The 22,254-nt window shown below is 45.6% G+C and overlaps 1 protein-coding gene across 1 annotated transcript; it reads right to left on the reverse strand.

Moving 5' to 3' along the window:
- Positions 1-233: 233 nt before the first annotated feature.
- LOC125953477 (integumentary mucin A.1-like) lies at positions 234-3,409 on the reverse strand. Its single transcript, XM_049683087.1, has 6 exons — positions 3,052-3,409; positions 2,635-2,978; positions 2,490-2,560; positions 1,389-1,652; positions 971-1,302; positions 234-896 (listed from the first exon to the last, which is right to left on the reverse strand). Exons 3-6 carry the CDS (start codon positions 2,535-2,537, stop codon positions 386-388), a joined length of 1,155 nt encoding a protein of 384 aa, XP_049539044.1. The 5' UTR covers positions 2,538-2,560; positions 2,635-2,978; positions 3,052-3,409; the 3' UTR covers positions 234-385.
- Positions 3,410-22,254: the final 18,845 nt, after the last annotated feature.

Raw genomic sequence — 22,254 nt, forward strand, 5'->3', positions numbered from 1 at the left:
TGAAAGCAAGCAATCAAGGAAAAACGGCCAGAACTGATCAACAGAACATGCGTCATCTTCCATCTTATTGACTCGGCAAAACCTGGAAGAATTTTTACACGAAAGGAATAATGTCGGATCTGTTGTTTGAACAAACGACATCTTTCCAGCACATCCATAAGCGCCAAACATTGCACTATGTTTCGCATCAAAGTAAGAGCAGCGAACGTATGATCGCTTGTTGGAAAGGGAGTTCAAATGTAGCAATATTGAGCTCTTCTGGTAGCGGATGGTTGTCAGGTTTATTTATTTTCCGGCATCATCTGCTGATCATCATCGGTATCTCCAACTACTCGCTTTCCTAACTAATCCCACAAGTAGGATATAATTTTCTACTGCAAGCTTGTTAGGCGCAAGATAGGTAGTTTTTTCTGGATGGAGCAGTTGTTGGTGTCGTTTGAATAGTAGTTGTTGTCGGCACAGTAGTCGTTGTTGTCGGCACAGTAGTACTTGTAGTCGGCACAGTAGTCGTTATTGTCGGTACAGTAGTCGTTGTTGTCGGCACAGTAGTACTTGTAGTCGGCACAGTAGTCGTTGTTGTCGGTACAGTAGTACTTGTTGTCGGCACAGTAGTACTTGTTGTCGGCACAGTAGTCGTTGTTGTCGGCACAGTAGTACTTGTTGTCGGCACAGTAGTTGTTGGTGTAGATAGGGTAGTACTCGGTGTTGAAAGGGTAGCGGGGTTCCATGGAATGCTGATTACCGGTAGCTTGGCAAACTTCTGAATTTTCGCGGTGCTGGAAGGTGTGCAATCCGTTTGAGCAGTAAGTATCCCGTACAGTTTACTGTTGCACACCAGCGGAGCTCCACCGTCGAAATCGCAAGCGTAGCCTTTTACCGATCTTGCGCATAGTATACTGGAAGCATAAGCATAAGAGAATATTTGAAAGTATGGGTCATTGAAAAGCGTTTGCGTTTATTTAATACTCACGAGGAAGGTTTGACACCAAGACTTGCACACTCCTGGTCTGTAATCAGTTCGTAATCGGCTTGAAACAGAATATTATTATTGCTACCATCCGTATTTTGACCATAGCCAAGTACTACACAGTTTGTGCGACTCGTGGTAGATACCGCAATCTCTGTGGTTGAAATGGGTATGGGTTTCACGTTGGTTTGTCCGGCGAAGGTGCCGTCAATGGTTATAATAGCGACATCGTTCGCTAGGGTACTCGCATCATACCCACTGTGTAGTGCGTAGCTTTTTTCGTAATAATATTTTGCTGCCCTCACGGATGGTGAACTACCAGCATACAAAAACATCTGTCAAATCAATTTAGGCAAAATGATGTTAATGATGCTAGTAGTAATGATAGTAGTAGCAGTTAAGAAGTGCTAACTTGACCTACCGACGTAATGTTTCCCAGACTCAGCAAACCGGATGCAGAAGTGAGGACCTGAGTGTTGTTAATGATAGCACCAGCTAATTGTGATACACCTGAGTCACTGTTTGCGACAATCAATGCAGCGTAAGGTTGATTTACACTAGTTGCTGGGACTCCACTGTAGATTCGACCAACTCTGTTACTGCCTGACTGGTTGGTACCATGCTGCTCGACGGCATCAGCTGAATCTGCGGATTCCACATCACTTTCCGAATCGGTTACATCCTCCTGTTGAGCCAACGCGAAGTATTGCGTCCCGCAGAGCGAAATCAACAAAATAAATGGCACAGATAAGCTAAGCTTCATCGTACCACTACTGATCACTTCCAACGTTGACTGCCTCAATGAATGCAAAATCGGACGAAGATTTCTACCAAAAATTTGGCTTCATGCTCTAGCTGAACGTTCGCTAACAGCAACAAGTGAACACATGCGAATCAGTTCGAGAACGCCTGAAGGTGGCAGATCAGTTGTGCAAACATCCGTCAATACACCGTAGAGCCGATGCCAATTCACTAAAACAGAATTCAATGCGATGGTTCTTCAAAGCTTGAAAGGCTCAATCGGAGTTTTATGCTTTGCCGTTCGTTCACTGTTCATTCATTAACATAAATGAATTTACTATGATGAAATAGTTATTGTCATAGATGTCATAGATATTATCAAATGATTATTATTACAAATGTTTTGGAACACACAGCATGCTAGAAAGAGAGTTCAAATGCAGGAACTTGTCAGAATATTTTTGGTAGCACCTTCCTGCTGGATTTATTTCTCTACTGCTCCACCAGATGATTACCATCGATATCGCCAACTATTTGCTTTCCCGCTGAATCCCACAAGCTAGTTGAAACGTTTCCGCTTTCCCAGACTGTTAAGAACAAGATACGTAATTTTTTCTTGGTAGTATCGATGGTGAGGAAGGTGCAGGCGTAGTCGTAGTCGTGGGGGCAGGCGTTGTCGCAGGCGGTGGAAAGATTATCGGTATCTTGGCAAACTTTTGGGTTTTTGCGGTGCTGGAAGGTGTGCAAGTAGTTTGAGCTGTAAGAATCCCGTACAACTCACCGTTACAGACCAGCGGAGCACCTCCGTCCATATCGCACGCATAACCATTTATCGATCTTGCGCATAGTATCCTGGAAGTATTAACATAAGGGAATCATTCATAGTATGCGTCTTTGGGATGCGTTTGCATTTATTTAGTACTTACGAGGGCGGTATGGTTTGATTAAATGCTGACGAACATTCCTGATCGGTGAGCAGTTCGTACTCGGCTTGAGCGAGAGTATTATTTAGGGTACCACCTGCCAACTGACCCCAACCAAGTACTACACAGTGTGTGCGATTCGTGGTAGATACCGCGATCTCAGTGGTTGCTAGGCTTAAAGTTCGTAAATGCCTTGGATCACTGACGAGACTACCATTAATAACTACAGCACCGACATCGTTCGCTAGCGTGGTCTTATTGAAATTGATGTGATATTTGTACGCTGTATCGGCGGTATAAACTAATGTTGTGTTGATTGTTGGTGTATTTCCAACGTACACATAAACCTGACAAAATAGTTTCAACAAAATAATTGCAAGAATGTCGGTACAACATTTAGACAATCTATCTGCAACCTACCGACGTAAGCGCCGTTCCTGCGCTGCCTAAAGCGGATGCAGAAGTGAGAATCCAAGTGTCGCTAAAGACCATACCAACCAATCGAGTTAATTTTGAGCCGCTGTACGCAAGAATCAACGCAGGGTAAAGTTGGTTTTCACTAGCTGCTGGCACTCCATTGTAGATTCGAGCAACTCTGTTGCTGCCTGATTGGTTGGTACCATGCTGCTCGGCGGCATCAGCTGAATCAGCAGATTCTACATCACTCTCCAAATCGGAACCGTTCTCCTGTTGAGCCTTCGCGAAATATCCGCTGCAGAGAACCAACACTAACAAGATAGGAGTCACACTTTGCTTCATCGTAACACTACTGATCACTTCCAAGATGGACTGTGGGAGGAATGCAAAATCGGACGTTGCTTTATACCAAAATCGGGTATCTGGGTTCCTTCTCTACCAGCAAATGCATACGCGTACAAAAGCACCATCGGTAGAATACAAACGAGACGGTTCCACCATCACAATCGAAGACCTCACAGTTGTTCAAACATTGTTTGGGACCCAAAACACTACAACAGTCTAGGCGCCACGAATCTGAAATTGACCCTTTGCTCTGCTATTCATACACTATCCTTATTCCAGTGTCGAAATAGTTAAAGCCTTATAATTAGCACACATCAGAAACAACAGTACATCGCTGGGTGCATATCCAACGAAGTTGCGATGCATTTCTATGCAAAGGGGTGAGAAAAACATCTATGTAACACGTGCGATAGATGCTTCTAGAACAATGACTGTGTTTGAGAAATATAGCGGCAAGTGCTTACATGCTTTTCTTAAAAAATAAAAAAAAAACAAAACCTTGTGCCTATTGCTCTGAGATTTCCAAGCTCTGTTTGAGCTCTGTCTGAGCTCTGTTTTGTGGCAGATGCGGTTATGTTTGATCAGCCCGAAGCCCTTGAAACACTTTTGCACAGTGTGCAAATGTCTATGTGGTATTAGAAGAGCAGTATCAGTGCGTCAATGACCAATGCCAGTCATACTGACCCAAAAATTTAGGAACTGTCTTGACTAAGCGATGAAATAAAGTGCTGTATTCACGAGTATTGCTCGATGGAATACGTTTTAATGTGAAACACGATGTGAACTGAGTGCCGATTTAATCCCGTACGTCTCGCGTGTAATCAACAAGGTAGAGGAGCGTAGCAGGAGCATTCGATACCTATTTCTGGCCTGCAAGTATTGATCCGAAGCTAAAGTGCAAAATGTTAATCTATGACAGACAGGATCACGTATCCCCTCAGTGCTCGCAAAGCGGTATCAGAAATTATTTTGTGATTTTTTTTGTGATTTTAATCTTGCATATGCTTCTCCTCTTTTCACCTACATCGTTCGATCGTAGATCCTCCCCTTGGATGCAGTCTGGTTGGATTTCGTGCCGCTAGAAGGTGATCTCTCTGCGCGAGCTCTGCGGAAAGCCATCGGTCCTATACTCTTGATGAACTTTGCTGGAAGCTGTTCTCGTCGTGGTTTACTTTATAAAGAATTTATCTGTGACATCTTTATATGTATCCGAAATTGTTGTAGATCAATGGAGAATTGGTATTTTTCTTCTTCTATTTATTGGATTCTGGCCTTCTATTCAATGCAGATAAGTAATAACCGGGTTTCAAAAACAACAACAAAAGTAACAGTAATAACTAACTGGAATAGAAATTTTTTAACATAAATGATTCTACAACAGCAATGGCACCAATCATCATCCATTAAAAGATCATAAACATAAAAAAACACAGTAAGCAAGATGGTGGCCAGCTTCGAGCAAACCCTTTACCCTAAAACATTGAACGGCCGTCCTCACGATACCGCGGCACACACACATACCCAGCAAGTCTGACAGCACCTGCTGCTGTTTCTGCTGCGAGGCACAGGAGCAAGGAGCACGCGCGGTCGCATGTCAAACATCAATTAGGGAAAGGATTACTGGGCTTCCACGGCGAACTTCCGCATTACGCAGTAAACGGTTCCGAGCGATTTGGTCCATCCATCGTTTTGGTTGCCGGTATATGCCCCCCAAAAAGTCGCGATCGGAATTTGCGTTCTCGGTGAAAACGGTTCCCTTTTTCGGGATACGGAATAAATGCCAACGGATACCTTCCCCTCCTCGAGCCCTAAGCCCCCCAAAAGACCGCACAGGACGACGTCCCGTGGGAGAACCATCGGGATCGGTTTTTGCTGCGTCGTGCTGAGGGATAAGATGGGTAATTCCATGGCTTTCGACGCCACTGACGGTCGGCCCCGGAACGGTCACTAACACACACAAACCCACACGAATGTGTGCGATGATTTCCACCGTGGCCACCGGGTTCCCGAGGAGACCAAAACGATTTGAAACGAACCTTTTCTGTTCCTTCATCTCGCCCAGAAATCGCGGTTGGGGCCCCGCAACCGTGTGCGTGGCTTCCTTCCATGGCGTGGCGGGTAATTCAATACTTTTTAATGCCTTCGGCTCCGTTGTTTCCCGTTTTTGTGGCCATACCGGAGCTAAGCGGAGGCCGGCCCCTAGACCCGAGCAGGTCTCGAGTCTTTTTCCCGTTCCCCAATAGCGATGAGAGGCCTCTAGTTCTAGTTGAAGTACTTTCGTTGAAGGAGATGAAGCCCGATTTGGGGTTTTCGGTCGGTAGCGGTGGCGGGATCTGGAAAGAAAGAAGCATTGGAAAGAATTCAAATTGTTGCCACGAACCATCACGCCTGGTGACGCCTTCGCACGAGGCGGACAACGGGCTAAGGAGGTTAAGACATTACTGGTAATGTGTAGAGGACCAGGGCGCTAAGACAATGTCCGCTAAGAACCTAAGAACCTCAAGAGTACTGGTTTGGTTCGGGGAGGGTCGTTGGAAGCATTTCCACGAAAAAAAAAACGAGAAAAAAAAATACACTGACCCCGAGCGTTCTCGCCTTCGTGTTACTCATGCTTTAGATATTTTCGAAAACGAAATCGAGAAGAAGAGAAACCTGGCAACCACGCAGTTTCGATGACCTTTAAAAAGGGGAACGCGGACATGGATGGAAGGAAGGTTCTGTTTGTCGGGGAAATGGAAAGAATTTCTTCTTCTTTCGTACGAGTGTCTGTGGCGCACTATGTATGTGAACGACCGTTCGGACGAGCTTCTAGCGTCTAGCTTACGAACTGGTTTGATCCGTGAACCGGCGGAAGGCGGCTTGGTGATGCTGCCGATGCTTGGTGTTGGGGACGATAAGATTGATCGATGGAATGCCGTCCCCTGTGTTGGCCTGTAGGAGATCGGTCTAATCCCGAAATCCGAAGCACTGTTGTCCACCGTCGCCGTGGAATAGGGCCGTTCGCGCACGCTGAAGACGAGTCCGATGTGGCTACAGATGTGTGTTCTGTTTGTTCAGAAGAGACCATACTGCTTCCGGAGGGTGCATGAGATGAGATTCCGTTCCGTGGCCGGGGTAATGTCTCGACTCGTGCAGCGGAATGTAAATTGATTGGTTAGCAATCGATTCTCAAAAAACACGGTAGGTTTATAGCCCCCGTTTAGTGCCAAGTATTCCAATAAAGATCATATAATTTGGTTCGAAACATTCCACCTTTTTTGACGACCATCAGGGCTTTTGTCGCTGTTTTCGTTGAACAAGGTGATCGTCGATAGTGCGCTGGATTAAAATGCGATTCATTTTACTGTACAGAAGTATGTTCAATACTACTCAAGATATCATTGGCTTTGAGACAGCATGTCATATGTAATAGGAACTAATTATCCTAAGAAAATAGCTTAACAAGTGGAACTTCCAAATCTTTTTGGCTCTAGGTGGTGGTATAAGGTTTTAATAATTCCAGCCGTGTTAATTTCAATTTAATTCTATTTTTGACCATTTTAATTGTTTCTTTCAGTTTAGTTTTACGATATGGATAAATTGACCGAAAAAACAAGGATCTAAATTTCAACGAATATTGCCGATACGTTCTGGTCCATGTCTCTGGTCCTGGTCCATGAATGTGTCCAAACTGATATTAAATCTGAAACTAAGTTGAAGCTCTGTGATACCGTACGGCGGCTTTGTACCACAAAACAACTAAAAATTCAGACTACTGTTACAGGTTATGTTTGAATTTAATATTAATTATATTATTATTTATATTAATTATATAATAATACATCTCGTTATCAGGAACACAAAGCAACTGCACTCACCTTTTTGTGATGCCCTATCCTGCAGCAGCCTACAAATGTACAGCAAAACTGTGCAACATTCTGAAGTAAGATAGAATATGCAAAGCTATGATGCAGGAGGGGGAAAACAGGACTATTTTTAACAGGAAACCATTCTTACAATCCATACGATTGTTTGGGTAAGGGTTTTGATAACCCTCTTAAGTGTCCATCCATCGTCATCACTCTTACATTCGTATGCGACTGTTATCGTCAAGATATGATTAATGTAGCAATTCTAAAGACATAGTTTATCGAGGAGTGTCCCCTTTATTTTCCTTTACATCCCTGTGGTTCTTGGCATCCCCAACAGGCTGCAGATAACAGAACAGAAGCCGCCTATGAACGTGTGAAAAAAACACTCACAACCCCAATTCACACCGACACATCAGCAGAATCACGAGACACGAGCCGAAATGGCCGCCATTTACGTGAAGAACAAATAGCAAAACGGAACGCAGGCACGGGACACGCACACACACACATCCAGAAACACAACTTCAGTTGAGGTCGGATCCCGGGGAATCGGAACCCATGTCACCGAAACCGTAACGAAATACTATCATCATCATTGCCATCACCATCATCATCATCATCATCATCACCACCATCAACATGATTGGGAACGAAGGGCATCATCCGGGGGAGTGAATGATGGTTAGACTTCAATCATTTTGTTGGCCTCAGGGTTGGTCGGGGCCATCCTTAAAGTGGTACGGATGTTGTACGGTTCCCGTCGAAGCATATCCCTTTTTGGCTCAAAATCAAACAGTTCCGCCATCGACCGACCAATCGAGCACCGACAGGGAGTTGTTCCAGGTTCCATATAGGTTCCCCTTCCCGCCGGCAACGGGTCCTCGGTCCGGAAGAATCCCTATCGAGCTCGAGAGCTGCGTTCGTCCTTTGAACCGTGAGGCCCGGGTGTGTTTGCGGTCCTGGGTTCGAGGTTCGTCTCGCTCCTGAAGCAGATACCGGATGAATGAGCTTCGAAATGAATGAACGATTTTCCCTCAGCCAGTGTGTGTGTATGTGTGTGTATGAGTGTGTTGTACACCCAAAAGGATAATTACCGGGGCAGATATGCCACTCGTCTGTCCCGTATACGGTCGCCCTAGGAGTGGGCGCACCGATCGGATACCCGTTTGTGGGATTACAATTAAAGCAAAAGGCACCGCAGCGCACCACCAGCACCATCCTCCTTTCATCCTTCCTCCATCCTTTTGCATTCAACCAAATCCGATACCCGATTTGTCTGTGTGCATGTGTGTGTGTGTATAGAAACAGTTGAACCTCATGGCGCAGAGCAGAGCAAACCAAGCCAGCAAGAAGCGGTTCAAGCCATCGTTATCGCCATCGTTGGCAAGCTGGGAATTTGGGAGATTAATTGGGGCGGTTTTTTTGGGGGTTGGCTAGGTGGTGGTTGCTCTGCGTAGCAACCCTGCGAGAACCACGCATCACGAACCCAGTCCTTGCGCCTAGAGAAAACCAGATGGTGCCGCACACTTGGATGCGTGTCGTGTGAAGTTTGTAATTTCGTGTAATTTTGCTAATCAAGAGTATTATCAATAATGCGTGTACTACAGTACAGTGGGTTGGCAAAAGGGGCGGGTGTGAGGTGAGTTAGGGGGGGGGGGGGGAGGGGGTTCCTGTACCCCCGTCGCTGGCCTGACGGGACGGCTGGCCCGGTGGCACTTTATTATTAATGAATAATTATAGCGTAGCTTCAATTTTGATTTGCTGCAAAAGAAAGGTTCCGTCTGGGTTTGCTATCAAGAAAGGTTTGAATAATTGATGCATCGCTGGTTGTAAGTTAACCACTCTTTTTTTTAGAATAAATCACGCCACCATACCAGCAGTAGGCCGTGATCTTTAAATTATGTAGCTCATCGCATATTCGATTCGAAAAAAAACCGCATAAAGGTAACAAACGCAGAACAAATGTTAATAGAAGTGTAATTTGTAAAACTAAACTTATCAGAATAAGTTTGCAAAAACTTTGCGCCACTTATAACAAAGCGCACTGTCTATGACAACTCTCTCTCCTGGGTGCATCATTTGATTACTTTGTCTTTGCACGCGTGTGTGTGAACCTGTTTATTGTATGTTTTAGCACATTAAATGGTTTTGTTTTATACCGCGGCACCACCGGTAGGAGGTGGACAATGGAGCTATAAAGTGCTTATACCACTCATAACAACAGCATAAACGACCGGCCAGCACAAGAAGGTGGCCACTGTGAAACACGGAAACACGAAACGTTTACCGTCGACAAAACAGCAGGCTGGTGCGAAATGGAGACGTTAAAGTGCATCGGAAAGCACCCGTTTTCCCAAAGGGGGATAACAGTGGGGGCATGAGGGTGTGCGAGACGGAACGCACGCACGTTCTTGGCACTCTCTGGCCGCTGCGGCTGGGAAATTATGCAAATTGATCGCCATGCTGTGCGGTGTAAGTGGAAGGAGAGACACAGACAGAGAGAGAGAGAGAGAGAGAGAGAGAGAGAGAGAGAGAGAGAGATAGAGAGAGAGATAGAGATAGAGATAGGGTATTACAATGAGGGTAAAAAAAGGATCCCCTTGTGTGCCTAAGAGAGATGGAAACAACCACACACACACACGCACACGATATGCAATTAATGTAACCGCGAAGACGAAGCAACGGAAGACGAACTGCAACAACATACGCAAGAGACGGTTTTGAATGGGGGGCAGCATCTTGAATCCAATGGCAAAGAGGCATTGAAAGCGTTGCTGCGACTGGCTGGCTGGCTGGCTGGCTGGCTGGCTGAGTGAATGACTGAAAAGCGGCAATTAGAGGGTTTGATGGTTCGTCCCGCCCCGTCCCACGACCAACAGGTGCTCCTGCTGCTGCTGTTGCAGCAATTATGCAGTTGCCTTGATGCTAATGCTGGTGGCGCTGCGGTTGTGGGTTGTGCTATCGTCCGCGCCGGCACGGAAACCGGAAATTATCCTTTTTGCTAGCATGCGTTTGTTGGTCGTGCGCCGTGTGTGCGTGTGTGTGTGTGTCGGAGTCAGATCTTCAGAGTGACATACCCGTGGAACCCCCCACCCCGTAAGTGTCCCGTATGTATGGGGTACAAATGCGTGAACAAAGTTCATTTTGCGACAAGTGCCACTTAGAGTGCCCGCCTAGGCGGTGCCCAACATCCTGGGCACGGATGTTTGGGCTTTGATGAACGAATAAAACAGGACCTCCACACATCATCCCGCCAGTCTGGCGTGGTAGGAAGAAGGGGAACGACTGAATGATGAGTTGATAAAAAGCGAATTACCGCATCTTCCGCTTCGGTGGCTTTCGGAACGTGTATCCTTTCACAATGTTGGAGTTTAATTTACTAGCCAAACGATCATTTACCGTTATGAGGGGAATCTTTGAGCAACTGATGAAAGAGATGATTACACAGAAACAATAACTCGATTAGGACGCCATGAAAAGAATAAAAAGCTAATGAGAAAAGCACCAAAGAGTGATGAACAGAGGACGCAAAACTTGATGACATAAAAAGAACAATAATGAACAGTAACGAAAGGAATGGGTAATAAAAATACACGCCAAACTAAAACCCCCATTTACACATCAAACAAAATGAGAAGCTTTAGAAATAAAGCAGAAATTTCAAGTACTATCGGACAACACGAACTAAGAAAGCGAATAACAGATGATACAATTTAGAATACACCTAGCTAAAGCTGAGTAATAAATACACTAACTCAATAAAGAGCAAACTGAGAACTAAACAAGAGATGTGTCATATCTCTCATAGTAAGGATGATTTGAACGATTTGTTTAAATGTTTCTAGATAGAAATAAGCTTTAAAAAAACATAAATCCACTCAAAATTGATCATAAAAAAGTATAAGTGTTTAAAGAATCAATGAATAATAGTGAACAGTGAACACTGATAGCATAACCAAACATATGATTACTTAAAGAGTATAGCAAACTATACAACGTGTATTTCTAACAGGGTTAGACAAAGTCAAAATGGTGACTTCTGACATGGTTCTAGATACTAACAAAGTCATTTCGCTGCAGAGCACCACAACATAATTTCATAATTTTTTTGATGAGTCCATGGACATGGATATCACCTTTATTGCTGGATGACACAGATGGCTGTCACAGTTGGGGCTACGTGTCAACGCTTCGTTCGCTCTGGACCTGTTTCCAGATGCTGCAGCTTATTCGCTAAAGTACAAATGGTAATTGACTTCCGCAGCAGATACTTCCCCTCCAGAAGTGAGTTGCTGTTATAAGCCCTTGAGTAGGATGTTGGTCAGTTGTTAAACAGTAGTTCATTCCCTTATTAATAATCCCTTTGTGCCAACTAATACACCAATGCCCAATAGAAGCATAAATGAAAAAGTTTCAATATTTTTCCACAACATTGTAAAACTGAGTAAAATATCCCCGAGACATAGTCTGTTCCGGACCACCCGATTGTCTCCTTTAGATTTAGCCTATAATACCTATACAATCGACAGATGCCATGCTCTCCATCCAACGGTGAATGGGTTCCCAATCACCAATTAACACTTGTCTGTCTGCACTCCGAAGAACCTGCCGGTTCGCGTGAGCAAAGGGTGTATTGAGTACAGTTGTGTGGCGCCATGACACATCAAATATGAACACACACACTTTCGCGGGGCTTAGAACTGATGGATAGCGAACGGAAATTGATGGTTTCCCGGGTGTACCGATAATTAAAATTTAACAAAACACGCTCGCTCACACGCACGCACGCACGCACGCTCGGTCGAACGAATCGGACGAACGGATCACGAGTCGCCTGCTCGTGTCGTGGAAAACTCCAATAAACCGCAACCGAAGCGCGCTACCACTGAGTCGCTCGATTTTTCTGGGAGGGACACTTTTCGTTCCATGTTTTTTTTTTCGTCACAAAACTCAGGGAGAACGAGGGAAACATTCGCCTCTGGGGTCTGCTCGGGGTACGGTGTAGTGTGAAGCGTGAAAGGGTGCGAAAGGGGATGAGAGTGACTTCCCCTTCCGCCCGAGGATGGGTTGTATCGTGAAGGGGTTGAAGAGATAAGGGCGATCGGGAGTGTTTCTGTCCTCTCTGTCTTCCGTTTTGTCAAACGTTCTTCCTTTCCCCTTGTTGGTGCCCATCCCCTCGGAATACACTGTCCGCAATGACACTATGACTGGGGTGAAATAAAACCAGGAACGATGTTCCGACGAGCAAAGGGGTTACGTTGCACCGCGCAAAGGGATCCGGGACTCCGCTATTCCTCATTCTCCTCCTCCTCCACCTCCTTATTCTCTTCAAGCGTTCCTCCTCGTTGTCTGTTCGTTTGAACAGCAGAGAAGGCGAAAGCGGACCAGAACCAGAACAGAACCGTGGACCGTGCGTGCGCATGTGGCTCGAGAAGCAGGATATTAATTTAATGTTGAATTAAACATCCCGCCGCACGCGCACATCTTGCCAAAAAAGGCGACACGAGCGCACACACGGTTGTCGCCCTCGGCTGCCGTTTTGTGCCGAGCAGGGAATTGGACTTATGCTTTATCCAATTTTGCTTCTGCTACAAGCTGAGAGATGTGACCATTTGTGGGGTGTTTATCTATTGCTATTGTTTATCTATCGCATTCTGAAGCTGCTGAAATTGGTTTAATGGACTGGCGTACCAGGAATCTTTAAGGATGTAAGGTTGATTTTGTTAAACTGGAATAGTTCTCAGTTCATAGAATTTGCTGACATATTCATTCGATGACTACTTGATCTCTATTTGAATTAACATGAGCATATTTTTTTCTTCCACGCAGTAGACACCTTGTGTCTGTAGCATGTGTTACAGAATAGCACTACATGTACTACCTTGTAATTTATATTTTACTTAAGCGAACACATTCTTTTGTGAAGCCTTTTGTTTGAATACCAAAAGTTAGATAATTAAGTGTTTTATCATAAATTAAGTAAAATCAATGTAGAAGTATATAAGTAAACCAAAATGAGTACTTAAAAAAGGACGAAAATTTAAAAATGTTTTCAATCATTTGTCTTCTTTAAAGTATTGTCCCTGATGCTTGTTAATTTCATACCATCTCTGTGCTTCAGGATGTATCATTTAAATTTACAGATCTTTAATATTATTAAAATTAATATTGATAAGAACCATCTTATTTCGCCCGCGGCACTACCACTTGTTATTATTGTTATTATTATCAATCAAGCAAACCATTCCATTTATTTGCAATCAAAATCAAAATCAATCTGCACCCTTCCCACCATTTCATGTCCCTTCTTTGCTCTTTAGTAACGGGGGGTTTCTCCTCTATCTCCTTCTTCTTCGCTAATAGACCGAATTTCCCTTATTATGTCACCGGTGAAATCGCCCTGGCCCTGGCCCTGGCCCAATGACTTAATTACACACTTTAGAAATCATTTGCTCCCCTCCGTTGGCAACCCCCCAGGCCACCCCGGGTTTAATTCAATTCCCGACACCCCAAACTCACGTCCACAACCACGTGGAGGGGGGCATTTTAGAATGAATTCGATCATCATCGGTCCTGGTGACCCATTTTGTAGAATATCGGCGGGAAACAGTCTCCGACTGATTTCGGAAAATGGTCAATCTTAGGGGAAAACGAATTCGTTGCCTCTTGGTCCTCGCTTCAGGAATATGAAGATGTCCTGTTCCAATAAACAGCTCGAGGTGGACGGCCCGTCGTTGCCACAGCCAGCTGGGCACGGTGATGTTGTTTAACATAATTTCATGTTGTGTCATCGCGCTCACAAAGCCCTCCTAGGCCAGACCGGCTTCCTCACTACGTTAACGTTATTGCTTTACTGTTGTTACTATAAACCTTATTGTTATCGCGATTGTCGCCGCGATGGAATGGAGGGATGCAGCTGGTTCGGTGGTGAGCGTATGTTTTTTTTTCTTTTTTGATGAAAAATGACGGCGAAAAAGTGCGTAGAATATAATGAGATTCGATCGTAAAAAGTGAGCATAATGTCAACCTCCAGGGCTAGAACAGAATCACATAACAGCTGAGTGTACGTGTTCCCTATCGTTCAATCTGTTTTATATACTTTTCCATAACTACATATGGTAACATAGAACACTTAAAGCTGCATCTGGATTTGTTTAGTTTTTTGTCTTCGTCATTATTTCACCATTTTAAACATTCTTTATCCAAAAGACCAACGAAACTTCAGTGTCTGTTCTCGTTGAAGTAACGAAATGGCGCTTAAACAGTGCATTCAACTAAACTAATCTCGTCCAAGTTTTCCCTTCAGCAAATCCTTAACGCATCTGAACTTTAAAGAACTCTTCATTATCGTTGTCATTGTTCAAATTTACTACCACCGTCCCTGCTGCTGCTGCTGCTGCTGCTGTTGCAAAGTAAAGCTGGAGTTTACGCCCTTAGGAAGGAAGAATTTTACGACGTTGCCGGCAGTCGTTGCGCGGTGAAATGAATCTTCTTCAATCAATCAATCAATTCAATCTTCTCGTGTAAGTAGAAATGCGAACAACTTTACACAAGCCAGCAGTAGTCAAGCGGAGAGTGCGGATCGGAACGGAGACAGGTTCCATAAAACCAGGGCCAGCCGCTAACAGGGCAACCACTCTTCTTTCTTTATTTTATCCTTTTCATTTCCAATTCATTGCGCTAAGCTGAGGCTATTTAGCTGCTGCTTTATTGCGCTCATTCCAGAGCTGAGTGTAACGAAATGTGGCTTCTTAAGGATTGTTTTTCAGATTTACTTTCCCATTTCTACGTTTGTTTGTGCCTTGTTTGAAAAGCAGAAAGCCAACGAAGAGGCACCAGAAAGTGGCGAATAGTTTTTCACGATGTTTTTTTTCTCTCTCTCTCTCGCGCGCGCGGAAGAATACATAATCAGAACGAATTATATACTTTATCAAATGTTGCTCGAAAGTTTTCCATAAGTTGCAGTCGTGCAGTTGAAGGGATTTTCCGGCTAGCTCGGAGGCTAATAGGAAGCGCACAAACAACTTCCTTCTCAAACTTTTACATTCAGTTTTCTCCGGCCCTCAAACGGACAGAAACAGAGTTGAACAAATCATTTCCTTCCATTTCCTTTTCGCGACTCTTCAGGACACTTGAGGCGTTGCAATAAAGATAAAGATACGATGTAGTAGGGTTAGACACAGACACCACGTCAAAGGTATGCAGGTGGAAGGACATAGCACACAGGAAGCTATAACATACCACATGGCAGTTTCGGAAGCAGGATCTTCCCGAGTCTCTGTACGACGATGCACTTGAATTGCATCGATCGCCTTGCTCGGAGGCGAAAGCGAAGAAAAAAGGATCCACTCTCCTTCCTAGGTGTCTCCGGGACTTGCATCTTTCGCTTATCTTCGTACCAGTCCTTGTTTCTTGTTGCTGTAGTCGGTGGTCGGTTTGTTTGCCCATCGTTCTCAGTTTCTTGATGTTGACCCAAATTGGCCGGTCTGCGGTGTGTGTGTGTTCCGTTCCATTTTCTTTTTTCCTTTTATTTCGTTCTTATCCGTGTGTTTCGTCGCCTTGTAGGAGTGCGAGACCACACTGAGCTGCTTGGAGTGGTCACCGAATGTGGACCTTTTTTTTGTTGTGGTCCTTGAGGGTTCGCCTGGAATGATGATGATGATGATGAAAATTTAATGTCCTTTTCTCTGGCTGCAACTCGACGAAATGGGAACAGCATAATCCCGATACCAGACAAGATTCTGTTCCACAGCATATTGCTGCGCTCGTTGTTTCGTGGATGCCCCGTGTCAAGATTGTTTGCCCGCCGGGGGTGCGAGGAGTTGATGGAGACCAAGGAGCAAACGGCAGGACTATCGTCTTACCAATCGGCTAAAATGGTGCCTGGCGCGGGGGTTGAGCTAGTTGTCCCGAGTGTTGTCTAATGCGCTGTTATTGTTAGGAATAAATTTGGGATTCTTATCATGTTCGTACTTAGGCGCAGTTTTCGTTATTCGAAAAATCGAGAACAGAAAAAGTATGCTTAGCATATTGCTGTTGATTGTATTATAACACATTTCATTTGTTTGCTTAAGGTATGGAATTATTTTTTAATTATTATAAATCAGGAACGCGATTGAGGCAAGGCACATTCGGTTAAATCTGTGTTCACATTACTGTTCATGAGTGTGAAATGTTCTCTTATAATAGATCGACTATAACATTTACATAAACGTATTATTCAAAGATTTAAAAAATACACAAAAGTATTGATACGACACAGAGCACAGTTCTAGCATTGCTTATTGTTTGCTAGTTTTAAGCAACTATTCAATAGTGGTTAAAGAGTGCAATAGACACAGGATTGTGGATGAAATAAACCAATCAGCTGCAATTGTGAGCTTAAATAAAAAAAGCTAAATAAGCGGATTGGGCGAATAATTATATATCATATTATAACAATTATATGAACAGCTTGGGTTCGGCGCGAGTGGATCCGGCAACTAATTTCTTTCGGCAGCGTCACCAGTCAGGGAAATGGCCTGACAAACTATCAATACTTATCTTGGTACGAGTCGAGGCGCCGACCATAGGAAAACAGAACAACCACTCAGTTTGATGCTTATCACTCACCTATCATGCCTGATTTATTCTCTAACTTCTCCTATTTATACTATTTATATGTTATTATATTCTCCACAGGAACCATTCGATCAAAAAAGGGCTTGCATCTGTATGTGCGTTTGCTCTGTGCAGTGCAGGTCGTTCGGGTCGCTTCATATATAAAGTTAAAGTATGTGTAGTTGAAGTGTAGTAACAATACTATTCACTTACAGCTAAGCTCGATTGCTGAAGCTGATTGAATAACATTTATATAGTAAGTAGAAAAGAATTAAAAGTTCAATTAAAAAGCTAACGTCAGCATGTCCTAGTCTTGCGCCTAAGCATATCCCATTCATGCAGCACGCTGGAACCACCTAAAGCCGCTTGTTTACCCTGGCAAATCGCCGTGGCCGGGGCCTGTGTGGCTCGTAATTTCCACGAAAATATTTACAACTTTTCCGTCCACAACCGGGCATACCAGAACCATCCTCATCTTCTCGGTCCTCCGAAGCGTCGGAGAATTACGTCTGCTCCCCGTAGTACTCGTAGTCACCAGAGAGTATAGTCATCCCCAACTCCGAGCAACTCAATTCCGAGAAACCAATTGTTTTCTGTTCCAAGGCTCACTAGACGGGGGGATCAGTGGCACCGGCGGAAAGAAGAAGGTAAAAAAGAAGAAGAAGAAGAATCCAAACAACAAACAGCCAGCAATCACCCCGTGTCGTCGTCCTCGGTGGTGGTGGTAGTGGTGGTCGTCGCCGTCGTCGTCGTCGTTGTGTGCGTGTGAACGACAGCGCCAAAAGGGATGGGTGAGGTTGAATCCTCCCCAAGCAGCAGGGACAGCAAGGATGATGAACCAACCACTCCCGGATTCGCGGCAACCCAAAACGTACACATGCAAACGGTCGGAAACCGAGAGAATCCCTATCCGGGAGTTGTGTTCGCGAGCCTTGTCCGGTTCTAGGATACACACACACACACCCGGCATGCGCATATGTGTGAGTGTATGTTGCGATGGGATTCGGGAGTATCCTGCTGCTGCTGCTGTTTCCGCTTTGCGAGCTGCTGAAATGATTGCTCTCGTGAGCACGTGAGAGCTCACGGGGTTTTCGTCCTGTTGTCCTGTGCAGCTGTGTAGAGGCCAGAGATTGCAGACACGAAAAAAAAGGGAAATAAAGTGTAGTGCGTGCAAGAGAGGTGTTGGGAAAAACGGTACAAAATGTGCTCCCTCAATGATCTTGATCTACTCGATAAGCTGATGGATTGATGGATAAACCGAGACAGCGCCACTGGGTTTTTCTTCGCTTCACTTAATTGCTTTCAGTTTCGTGCCCATCTGTCACCGGGGGCCGGGGGGTGTGGGGATTAAAGCCCACCCGCAGGACGCAGGATCGCTCTCGCAGATTGTCCCTTGTTCGCGAAACAGAACGAACGAAGGATCCCTGCTGCAGTGGTTGAGGTTATGTGTTCAGTCATCTGCCTGTCAAAGGCAGAGAGTGTGGTGTCTCGCCTTTTAATCGATGAACGAGTTGAAGTGAAGCAACATAAAGCGGCCTGCTTTGAGGTGGATGTGTAACGATAGTGCAGCGGCTACTACCTCGTAATCGATGTTCCGTCGTCTATTGCGCCCATAAACTCTCCCATACCACCCAAGTGCAATCGTCGCCGACCGGAAACACGTTTCACACGGTGTGTTCGTCCGGTTAGTGTTGGAGAAGAGAGGAAGGAGGAGGGGGGGGGTCACCCGCGAGACACGTTCTGTGTTTTTTTTTGTTTGCTGCTTCTTTACCTCTTCTCTTTATCGGGCAATGCAACCCCTGCAACCCCTTAAGTGGGAGCGAGATGGCGAACAGAACGTGAAAAAAAGTTCGGTTGAGGTTCGGGCAGATTCGTGCTCACTTCGGTTCGGAGAATTCTTTCTCTCGCGTTAATTCTCTCTCTTTTCGTTTTGCTGCAGCGCTCTCTCTGTTTCATCGGATGTGCTACTCTTGCCCATGGATCTGGTGTTGAAAAATGAGCGGCTCTCTTTTCTCGCGTTGTTGTTTTCTTGAACCCTCGGTCGTCGGATTTTCTCGGAATCATTCGGGTTTGTGCGTTCGGTGGGAGAGGAGCGTTTTCGAAATTTGGATTTTTGAATCCCAATTTTCGAACAATCTGTGAATTTGTGAATTTTTGGTTTCATTTCGTGCATCCGCCGGATCCCGGTACCGGGCCGTCGCCTTCTTCTTCATCGATCTTCACTTCTTCTCCTTCTCGGTTGCTGCCAACGAAAGCGGAAGCGAGTAAGAGTTACCAGAGATGGCGGCGTCCTTCTTCCGCATCTTTCAACTTTCATCCGGTCGTAAGGGGAGGAGGAGCGGTAGTGTTCTGGGCAAGGAAAGGCGCACACAAACAATAGGACAGTGTGTGGACGGTGAAAACGGCCTCTGTGTGTGTGTGTGTGTGTGCGTGCAGGTTTCCCTTAAAGGGCTATTATTACCAACAGCCAAGACACGGCGGTCAAAGGTGGAAAAAGCGCGTGAAGAAACGACGGTGATAGCATTCTTTCTCTGTCTGTTCGTGTGTGTGTGTGAGTGAGCTTCACGTTCTTGCGCTCGCTTCACGGTTTTTCACGTACGTGCGTGAATGTTGATCTTGCACGATGTTCGTGTGCGTGTCTTCCTCTGTCTCTCTTTCTTTCCACCCCTGCGCTCCTACCGCAGGAACAGATCGATCGTGCAATTATTGTTGTGTAGTGCGCGCCGTCGAGCCCCCGAACTGTCCTCCTCCCCTTGACCAAGCACCGCGCCTCCTTTCTCTTGCTCTCTCTCTCTCTCTCTCCGGGTTCCCGAGAGGGCTCGCTTCGATGGCGAGAAAAGTGCGTACGAGCGAAAGAGATCACAACAGTGCCTCTCTCATCGTCGAAAGCGAGAGAGCGAGAGAGAGAGGTCGCTGTTTCTCTCGCGCGCTATTCTAACGCGTGTGAGTGCGCGCGCGTTCGCCTTTGCGCTGGTGTGTGTGTGTGTGTGTATGTTTCTATTGGTCAGCTCGCTCGCACTCGTTGTGTTGTACGGCAGCGAACGGAAAGGGAAAACACGGGTTGGAAAGGGGTGGCAGGGTGTTTTTACTATCATTTCCCGTGCACTGCATAGGTGTGTTCGTGTGTGTGTGTGTTTGCTGTGTGTACATTCTAAGACCGGGCTGGTTGGAGTATGGTATGTGGGCTTGGCTGGGGTGGAAAAAAGGGAGTTAGGGGGAATGGGAGGCTGGTTCGGTGAAAGTGAATTCCCAAAGCACGAATTCCCGTGAAAACGTGCGTGAAACTGGAACCGCCGGGGAACAAGAATAACCCTCTGCTCTGCAGCATCTGCACCACCGGTCACCGCCATCTTCGTCGTGGTCGTGTGACTTGAAACGTGAATCTCGTGCTCGTGCGTGACACGAAGAAGATGCCTTTGGGGGTGAAAGGAAGAGGGTGTTTTTAATTCCAGCAGATTTCCGTTTGCTCCGCGCGTGTGCGTGTGTGTGTGTGTGATTGAGAAGTTTTCTTCTTTCCACGAATTCAACCATCACGCACACCTACACCGGCGGGCGCGCTTCGTTCTTGGTGTTGTCGTGTTCTCTTCGCGCTTCTTGTGGCCATCAACCGCCGCCATCCTACCGAAATTCCAGGTATTCTGGTGTGTGCGATGAGAAGAAGGAAGGATTTCCCTCGGGGGATGCCTTTTTAATGGATTTTTTTTCTCTCGGTTTTGTTGTACCTCTCGTTCCTTTTGGGCTGCTGCTTCGCACAGAGCAGAGCGAAGAGGAATCGGAATCTCGAAAAGGGACGACCGGCGAAAAGAAACTTAATACCATCATCATCATCATCGTCATCATCGCCATCATCACCGCCATCCTTCTTTTGGGTGTGTGAGTGGGGTATAGCTTTGCGCTTTGTCTGGTTGCTCGGACACCTTCGTCCAATTCGATTTCCTCGCATCCTTGGATGTTTTGCAGCTGCGTCGCTGCAGGATGCGATTGATTAGTTTGGATAGAAACGACTACGGTAGTGTGCAGTGTACGTGACATATGCATATCTCTATATTTATCATTGTTTTTCCCATGGTCAATTATATGTAGCATTTTCACGTGTCGGCAAACCATCTGCTCTGTTTGTTCTTGCGCCTGGTAATAAAACAAAAAATGTCGTTTATCATAAGGTGCTTACCTGAAGAGAGTGAATCTCAACAGTTACTATTAAGGCGTCAACCCCATGACATCGACTTCTCCAACCCTTTCATGCCCAGGATATGAAGCCAGGGGCAGTCTCAGTGAGCCACCTATTTGCGAGAGCATCAGTAGATATGGAAATGGGGTGTTTAACCGCCCAGCCTCCCGAAGGGAACTCTCGCATTCCCCGAGCTGCCTATGCAGGTTTCCCGCACTACAAAAGTTAAAAAAAAATAACAATTGCAACGTATACCATCATATTTTATTCTTGGGCAATACGAAGTATGCCGGGGTTGCTAGTAGTAGAGAATAAAGTTATGTAAGCTGCGATGCTCTCGCTGCTGGAGAAACAAGGAAGGCGATGCGCATGCTGATGTAAGCGGAAGAGAGAAGGCGAAGCTTGGAGCATGGGGAGCATCAACCACTCGCCTCGGTTCAGATTAGTTTGTGGATGGGGGAGGGGGGGGGGGCTCGCTCTCCCGCTCTCTCTCTATCTCTCTGGCTTCTTCTCTCTCTTCCCATCTAAGCGGTCATTGCTTTTCGATACCCCTTCTCTAATAATCATAGGCTAGTGGGAGAAAAAATATGCTTGATGCCGTCCCGCTCTTTCGCCTGTTCTGCTATCAACTTCATTCATTACTACTTCACGAGAGAGAGAGGAAGGTGCGGTGTGGAGGTGGTGTCGTAAACCGCCTCCTTCCCTCGTTTCCGGTCGGACTACGGTGCGTGGATTAGAAAAAAAAAGAAGTTATGAACGCGATTTACGCGCGCTGCTGGCCTTTCTACGGATCCGGAATATGTATGTTCATCGAAATCAAGACGGACCGCGGGAAGCACGGAAAAAAACTCGCACTCGCAATTCAATCGTGGAACGCTGGTTCACTAATACAAAACCACGGCTTGAAGGAAGAAGTCGTCGCACACACCCGCCTTCGTGGCTTCCGTTTTGGGTTGTCCGCTGGCGGCGCTGAAGGAGATTCCTACTCCCGAGGGACGATTTGATCAAACTCCGTGGGAAAGTCAAGTGACACATACACACGAGAAACGTCGAAACCGCAACACCAACACCAACAGGATTCCGGCGGCCAAGTCGATTCTGCGTTCGATGTCCTGATGTTTCTCTTGCGATTCTTCCAACAGTGCGATTTTCTGAATGTCGAAAATTGTTTTATTAAAATTGACAAAACAAAAAAAAGGCGTCAACAGTCGACAAAGCACATGACAGCTCGATTAAAGC

Source organism: Anopheles darlingi, chromosome 3 (genome assembly GCF_943734745.1).
Source record: "Anopheles darlingi chromosome 3, idAnoDarlMG_H_01, whole genome shotgun sequence".
Lineage (NCBI taxonomy): Eukaryota > Metazoa > Arthropoda > Insecta > Diptera > Culicidae > Anopheles > Anopheles darlingi.

Bases quoted from the DNA above. Each gene is read 5' to 3' on its own strand.
- LOC125953477 (XM_049683087.1), bottom strand. From the start codon at position 2,537: ATGGTTATGCGTGCGATATGGACGGAGGTGCTCCGCTGGTCTGTAACG. The intron at 1,653-2,489 runs GTGAGTTGTACG...TTGGCTCAACAG, and splicing joins TGCTCCGCTGGTCTGTAACG to GAGGATGTAACCGATTCGGA. The intron at 897-970 runs GTGAGTATTAAA...TTATGCTTCCAG, and splicing joins CTTGGTGTCAAACCTTCCTC to TATACTATGCGCAAGATCGG.